The following is an 8394-nucleotide window of genomic DNA, read 5'->3' as shown; positions in this document are numbered from 1 at the left end:
TTAGACATTTTTTTTCATATTAGAGCAAAAAGAAAAAAAATCGGATTTGTTTGAATAAGTCAGGTACTCACATCTGAGTCACTGATATATATTTTTTAAATGCTGTACAACACCAACTAACACCGGCGCGGCAACTGTCTGACTGACTAAGAAATGATGCGCACCCAGAAATGGTGACATGTCATGATCTGAAATGGCTCAATTTGATTGGCTACCACTGAAAAAGTCACTCCGCTATTGGCCAGTCGTGATGTGTGGGCGTTGGGGTGAAATAACACGAATGTCATTGGTCTGTTTCACATGTCTCCTGATGAACCCGGTGTAAATGTTCTATAATCTGACTAAATACATCGGTCACGCGCGCTAGGTTCGTTTTCGTATCTGTTTTATTTCGCTTTTGTTTGTTTATTTATGTTGTTATATCCTTGGACTCTTCGTTTGTACCGTTGAACTCTTACCAAAAGGAAGAAAAGGCTCGTTTTATTGGCTAGCATAATACCGTGGTAACAGACTGTAACAAGAGCTAGAGTCCACCCTGTTTTCTACTCAAACGTAAGAATGGAAATAAATGAACATTCGGGCAGCGGATCTGTTAACGCCAACAGTAATGAGAACAACGGAGAAACTGCTGACGGGGGAACAAAATATTACACGTTAGAGGAGGTCCGAATGCATAATATGTGCAACGACACGTGGCTAATCATCCATAATAAGATATACGACATTACAAGTTTCCTAGAGGAGGTAAGAAGCACTCTTTTTATATGCACTGGTTGCATTTGTTTGACAGCAATCTTCTTTCAGGATATATTTCGTTACTTGTAGGCATGTGACGTTGTGTAAGCCTACTTCCTGAATCTCTGATAATGCCCTGTATTGATGTGTAAAGTTTGTTTCTTGTTCATTAATGCTGTTAACAGAGACATAACGCAAAGTACTAAGTCTGATTTGGTGTTTCCATCGTGTTTAATGAGACTGCTTTAAGCTATATCTGTGAAATTGACAAGCACTGAGACATCTTAACTGTTAGCATTCAATATAATGGCTTTAAAGAGACAGTACCGCAGTAACAGTTTTATATAACTGCCACTCACAGGTAACTGTGCATATTCTAGCATTAAAATACTCACTGTTGTTCGTTCAGAAATGAAGCAGATTCCCTAAAAATGTTTGTTTTTGACCGTTCCTCCACTATGTAAAGAAACTGCACAGTGGAGTATGTTCTTCTATAATTACCTACCAGAGGCACCTTCCTATATTGTAATGTTTGGGCAACATTCAAAATGCTACCAATAACTTTCTTTGGATTTTGACATCACTGTTCATAATTTACATGATGAAAGCATAATTTTATATCGTAATGTTGTTTTAGATTGTTTTTAATTTTTAAAGGTATTATTTTTCATGACATACTCCTGCAAGGTTGGGATAATTGGCCCCATCCTGGTCCTGAGCACCCACCTTCCTGCAAGTTTTTGATATGTTACACCACATTTAAATGGTCCCTGTTTGCTGCTCTTTGAATTAGCATCCAGGAGGCGAGGAGGTTTTGCTGGAGCAGGGAGGGTCAGATGCCACAGAGAGCTTTGAAGATGTCGGTCATTCTACGGATGCCCGGGAGATGCTGCAGCAGTACTATGTTGGAGAACTTCACATGGTAAGAAGACAGGTGGTTTCTTACCTTCTTTTTAGCTATGCTTTGGTTATATTCATAGAGTTCTATGAGTTTCCTACATAGTCACAAAAAGTATGAAATTGCATTTGCAATGGATTCAGATTAAATGCCAAACAAAAAATGGCAATACTGATCACACTGTGAGATATGACCGGAATTTAATCCAGGATATTTACAGTACATATGTTTGTAGTAACTATAGATTTGAAGTGATCAAAGTTTGTACAGATACCACAAATCAGCACTATGTTGTTTCATGATTTGTGGAATAAAACTGATTTTGGAAGAAGGCAAATGCTTTGCATTCATGTCCATATTATCATAAGAAGCTCCCAGAAAAATGTAAAGAATCGAGTCAGGAAAACTAGGTGTTATTAAAATGCAAATTTCACAAAAAAAGAGTTTTTTCTATTAGATTATTTTTACAGTATCAAAGTACCAGTGAGTAAAAGCAAACAATTGGTGTTTGCATCACCTTCTTAATAAAATGGTAGCAATTTATCATGCATATTGATTGTGTCATGTCTGATTTTATAAGTTTTACAAGCTTTTTAAGTGTTGATTTGTCACACTCCCTCACAAGCTGATCATGTGAGCAGCAGTTTCTGATCCTGTGAGAGACAGCAAGTTGTTTTGTGTTTTGGATTTTCATCTAAGTAAAATGCCAATAAAAATGTATAGACTTCTTTCCTACATGTAATCCCATAATTTTGCTTTTAAGGCCCCACATTAAGTTTTTGAATCTCTTAAACAAAAACATTAATTTAAATTAAAAAAAAAAAAACTTTGTTGGAAATTTAGAGTGGTGTGCAGCTTGCTACTGGCGTTTAATGAAAGGCTAAAATAGAGTCACCATTGACAAATGGTATGATTGCACACAAACTGCTCCACCTTAACTCCAGTTCACTTGGTGACGATTAACAGCAAATTTATACTCAACGCACTTTACAAGAAAAATATGTTTTATACTGATCAGATCAAACCGCCACAATCCAAACATATAGAATAATTCAAATTCATTGACTTAAATGCAATAAAAGTGTAGTTTTAGATGCAAATGATGTCAAATGAAGCCCAGCTAATTGGAGCCCACATACTTGCTTCTCTTGAGCAAGTATGTGGCGACAATAGACAGTTGATTGCATTACACAACTTCTCCTTTGAGTTTAAACCTGTAGAACCCAGATTAGTGTAAATGTCTGTCTGCTGTGATTGGATGGGGTTTGGGAGCACATTCAGTATAAAAAACTGATTAAGTTCAATAAACGCTTGCTTGCTCCAGCTATATTTACATTTATGTTGAAAAAATGTTTTTTTAAATACCATAGTTTCATAAAACCTGCACGATCCTATAAGTTAAGACAGAATTTTACATTGTAGATTTAATGCATCACATATCAGTTTGTAGGGGATGCATTCTGAAACTTCAACTTTCTGTACACTTACTACTAAGTTATGTAATAAGAATTTACATGTATATTGAATTATTATACAAATTATCTGAACTACACTTTCTTATGTGCTGCAACATTAAAAACATTAATTGTGAATTTATGTGTTTATAGGCTGACAGGAAGGAGAATAACACAAAGGTAGGCACCAGTCCACTCTGATCATCCAACTTTTACATAATTTAAATTTTCGTTTTCAAAACTTTTGTTTGAATTCAAATCATTTCTTTTGCTTTAGGTAGCAGAGGCTAAAGATTCTGGAGAATCCAGGTGAGACCGTGTGTTTTATCAGACATTTCACAAGTTTTATTTTGTGACGTTATAAACACTATGATTCGAAATCTTTGTAAATATACGACAGATCGTAATACTTGCATGTAATTGTTATGCCTTCTTTTCAGCAGTTCCTGGGCCATGTGGTTGATACCCACAGTAGCTGCAGCTGCTGTTGGTGTCCTGTATCGTTTCTTTATGTCTGAACACAAGTCTTCTTGAGAACTTTATCTCAATGTTCTTATCTGGAGGCCTTGCTTTTTCCTTTTTTGACCAAACCCATCTCATGCTGAAAAAAAAAACAAAAACACACAATTAACTGTTTGCATCTTCTGCTACAAGAAGAGAGGAGGTTCCACTTCATAAATATCTGTCCTTGTTTTGCTACATAGTGTGCATGAAACACAAAGTCAAAAGGATTTATTAAAATATATGCCTTATGCTTTTTATGTAATTATGGTGTTTTTCATAAATAAATTAAAATGTGGTTCAAAAGCTACACTTTGAAATTTATACCAACTAATTTAGTACTTAAGCGAAATAATTTTTCACGTTCACAGGAAGAGACAACATGACCAGCATTACAGTGTGAAGATAGACAGCTTGACACAAAGCAAATTAACCTTCATTTTATTCTGGATAACTACTATATTTACCCATTCAGTGACAAATGTTTAAGAATTTAATTGAGAAGGATGTAATGTTTCCTAAATGTACAGTTATGCTGTCTAAGCCATGTCTGAGCATGTCACTTTTCTTGCAAATACAATCTGTCCAAAATATATATATGTCAGGTGTTACATTTTGTTTGTTGCTTTTTTTAATCATGGTGAAGTGTACTATGTGATTATTTAAGATAGGATGCGCTTTCCCTACTCTTATTATATAAAATAATTAAGTAATATTGTTTTAGTTCCCTTATGTATTGAATATTAGTAAATACCTGAGATGACTCCCTTGAAAAAAAAATGCTATTTGAGTTCATCCAGCACTGTGCTGTTTAGCTGAGTGTTTTTTTTTATTATTTCTTTATCATTCAATCTATTTTCTGGGATATAGATAAAAATTTAGTAAAGATAAAATAGTTCACTGTTAAGTTTAGCTTGTTTTAAGTATTGTTAGAAAACTGAGGAACTTGCTCCTAACATTTGAACCATAAATGCGGGTCTTGCAGCCTACAGCTGTTTACCATAGATCATCATAATCATCTGTTTTCAAATCATACGTTCTGCAGAGGAGTTAGTTCAAGATGTCTTGAATTTTTTTCTTTATTCACAAAAAGTTCTTTAAAGATTGTGGTACTACATTTTAGCCTTTCATTAAATGTCAATAGTAACATTTATCCTCAATTCATACTTGAAGATATCCAATGAACATTTGCTAAGATAAGGAGTACATTTGTGTCATTTTGCGTTCTTTGTCATTACTGAACATCTGTTTGAACTGAGTAGAAACTTAATTATCACATTCAAATTTGTAAACGAACTAATGTATGTAGAAATGGTATTATGTAATTAAAGACATTTTCAAAAAAGGCTACATTATTTCTGCCTGTGGAGTGGAGAAACTTTTGTAAAATTATTTTCACTCTTTTGCAAAATCAGTTCTTTTGTGGATCATCTTTTCAAGAAAATAAAATACTATCATAAAAGAAAAATACAAAACTTAGATTAATCACTTGTGAATTTTAATCAGGATGCCTAAATGTCTTATCACATGAATTAAACTCCGATTTAAAATTTTTGAAAATCAAATCTCACCCTTTTAATTGTGGGGAAAGGTCTAAGCATGAACTCTATGAATGGTTCATATTATACTAACAAGAAGAAGACTGAACTTGTTAACTGAATTCAAAGTGTTGTAGCAAAATAGTGTTCAAAATATATACATTTTTACAGTAATTGGACACTTGAGTACATTTGATTCTTGGTAGTCAATAATGACATCTAACTGGTCAAAATGTATCCTCTTAGCTGCCTGCTAACTCTATTTGGTCATGACTCCACCATTTGCATCACCCACTGCTGTCACAGTTGCTGACAAACCTGTGGCTGTTCTTCATGTGCACTAAAGTATTTCCAAAATGGATCATCACATAAAATACATTTTTGTTATTGAATTTACAAGTAGATCAAAATTATTCATATCCCTGTCTTTAAATTATTTTCAGCCAACCAAAAAGTTTGTTTCCGATGAAAAATAGGAAACAAACTAATACTACTATTAAAGTAACTATTACATTACTTTAATAGTTGTTAAAATAATGTAAAAGTGACATGGTTTTAGTAAAGAATTATTCCTGTTTTTAATGTTGACCAACATTTTGCTCAAGTTCCAAGCTTTTGAAGTTGAAAGGCCTCCTTACCATCACCCTAATCTTTAGACTTGTCCCAGGATTCTCCATACACACCTTAAGTTACAAAAATATAGTTTTGATCTTAAATCTTTGGACTTAAGAATCTAAAATTGATGTATCTCACTGTGCTGAACTTTACCCTTAATAAACCTTTCCAAGTCTCATTTAATCACTTGTTGCTTCAGTTTCCACTAAGAGATATTTAACATATTTTAGTGCAGAGTTTTAAAATCATACTTCAACGTTGCATGCTTTGCTGTTTTCACTCCCCTAGTCCCTGACACAAAGGGAAAGATCCAGGTCAGTTGCACACAATGTGAAACTGTAATATGCACTGAAGTTGCTTTCCTAATTTAAGCAGGTAGTTTTATCTGGAAATCCTCAACAGCAGATGTTCAAACATTGATAAAGAGTCACTTAACGAAGGGCCTTCGTTCTGTCAAAGCTGGTAAACACGAGCATATCCGAAGATAACGAGAGGTGTTAATTAATGAATATGTTTACATTTATGACACAGCTCATTATAAAACTCCCACTTTGCATACAAGTTGTTAAATTATTCTACAATGAGAATTTTAATGGTTCTATTCTTTTAAATAATAGACTTAACTATAAACTGATTTTTAAAAAAAGTTACAACACAGAATTTGATCAATTATTATTTTGCTCTACAGAGTTAATCCTCACTTCATTTCAAATGTCATTGCTACGTTCTTGCATCCTGCATTGTGTGAAAATTACATTACACAATATAACCTTTTTATAGTCCAGCCCTTCTAAACGCAAATAACATTGTGTCCTGGAGTATGCCTGCCTGCTCCTGTGAGCTACTTTCCTGGCATGTAAGTGGACCAGAGCAGTAAAAACTCATTATTGAAATAAAAGCCTTTCCATCTGCAGCCCCAACAAGAGCCCTCACAAGTTGGAGTTGCTATGCCTGATAACAGACACAGTAGATGTTCTCACCCAGCGATTCACCCCTTTTTGTGGCTTAAAGTCAGTGAGAGATGTCAACAGTCTAGTCTCATCATTTTATTACTTTAAAACTAAATACAGAGGTTTTTTATTTAAAAAAAAGTTAAGTGACTGCAGTTTTTATCATTCTCTGGAATATTGAAAACCCAAATACAACAAACACTCACACTACTTGTAATAAAATTGATTGAATCTTTCAGAAATCCTCTAACAATTCTGACGTAGTTGTTGAATTTCGTCTGCTTTATTTGCATTATTTTATATAACCACAAGGTGGCAGTGTAAGCCCAGGATTTGAATGTTTCTGTTTTTTTCCGTGAAAAACTATTGTGTTCTTCACTGAAATGGCCAAAGTAGCGTATTCCGCCACTGTGTGTTTGTCTGCAGGTTTTCAGCGAAAACAGTGAATCCATCATTGTCACACATGGCCTATAAAACAGTAAGGATTGAAACAGCAACTCTCAAAATTGTGACTGGTAATATGAATGCAGATAAAGACCAAACATGAGTTACATTTTTTTTAGGGACAATTTAGTGAAAAAGCTGGATTTTTAAACCAGTTTTGGAATCTACTGTATGAAAAACAAGCAAAAGAATAAATTTCCTTTTTTGCTACACTATAATACACAACCCATGCATTAGTTTCTTGCTGCCTATACTTTCAGTCTTTCATAAGGCCATTAGGTATTTGATGGCCTTGATGTAACACCAAGATGACAGGCTCAGTAAAACAGCATGTTGCATCTGCAGGAACATCAGATAAACATTACTCGCCATGGCTGAACCGCCTGTCATCTATTAGCAGCAATCCTCAAGGACAACTGAGGGTGCTAATGGGCAACACTTCACCATCCTCTTCAGAGACCTGCTTGTCAACAGACGGGACAGCTTAAAAGTACCACATTTGGATGCAACAAGAGAAAACTCTTTCTATATTTTATGAAGAGGAAGGCTTGAAATGTCATGTCAACCTGTTCTTATCCAGTTGAAATTAAGCTTTGATAAATTGCTTTTGTTTTCAAATCTAGACAGCAGAGACCAAGAGTGTAATATTGTGGTTGCCAGTCTTGGAGTCTGCAGTTTTGTGAGTCTAGTACTATGACGCAGCTGTTTTCCAATTTCTGAGGCTAAGTTTTTTAAATATTTTGCAGCAATCTATGTACATATAATTCTTACAATTTGTTTAAAATGCATGCACTGGGAAGGAACTGATTAATGGTGCCACAAAATTTTATATTATTATAGCCATAAACAGCTTGTTTTTTCCAGCTTTTAGTGCTGGTTAATATTCCTTTCAAGCCTTATACATTATAAATACCTTCTGCAGTATCATTACCTGAAGGCCAAAGCAAAATGTTACAAATAGAATATCAGTTTCAAATTATTTTGGACTTTTTAATATAAAACCTGTGGCTTAACCTGTTATCTAACGTGTTTCTGGTAGGTGTAAATTAACATAATTCAATTCAGTACTCATCTATTGATGAGTACTGAATTGTGTCATAACATATTGCTTTCATAACATATTGCTTTGTGTCAATATGTTATGACACAAAGCACATCACGAATACAACAATTTTTTTTTTTCATATTTAATAATCACAGAAGTGATGTGCAGTTCTCATGAAGCAGCAGTTCGGTGTTCATTCTGGTTTAGACATTTC

At 34.3% G+C, this 8394-nt stretch overlaps 1 protein-coding gene across 2 annotated transcripts; it reads left to right on the top strand.

The window, feature by feature from the left end:
• The first annotated feature begins 266 nt into the window (after positions 1 to 266).
• On the top strand, positions 267 to 4935 carry LOC129364002 (cytochrome b5). 2 transcript variants are annotated; one of them, XM_055036356.1, is made up of 5 exons: positions 267 to 744; positions 1529 to 1657; positions 3241 to 3267; positions 3365 to 3396; positions 3531 to 4935. In XM_055036356.1, exons 1-5 carry the CDS (start codon positions 559 to 561, stop codon positions 3619 to 3621), a joined length of 465 nt encoding a protein of 154 aa, XP_054892331.1. In that variant the 5' UTR covers positions 267 to 558; the 3' UTR covers positions 3622 to 4935. The 2 variants fall into 2 exon arrangements, with proteins under 2 accessions (XP_054892331.1, XP_054892330.1); XM_055036355.1 differs by having other exon boundaries at positions 3528 to 4935.
• The last annotated feature ends 3459 nt before the right edge of the window (positions 4936 to 8394 follow it).

Source organism: Poeciliopsis prolifica, unplaced genomic scaffold, assembly GCF_027474105.1.
Source record: "Poeciliopsis prolifica strain line A6 unplaced genomic scaffold, Auburn_PproV2 SCAFFOLD011, whole genome shotgun sequence".
NCBI lineage: Eukaryota > Metazoa > Chordata > Actinopteri > Cyprinodontiformes > Poeciliidae > Poeciliopsis > Poeciliopsis prolifica.
Note: the sequence above shows the minus strand (reverse complement) of the source record. Positions and strands in the feature narration are given on the sequence as shown.

Coding starts and splice junctions, on each gene's coding strand:
- LOC129364002 (XM_055036355.1), top strand. CDS start 559: ATGGAAATAAATGAACATTCGGGCAGCGGATCTGTTAACGCCAACAGT. Junction 745..1,528: donor TTACAAGTTTCCTAGAGGAG/GTAAGAAGCACT, acceptor TCTTTGAATTAG/CATCCAGGAGGCGAGGAGGT. Junction 3,268..3,364: donor GGAAGGAGAATAACACAAAG/GTAGGCACCAGT, acceptor CTTTTGCTTTAG/GTAGCAGAGGCTAAAGATTC.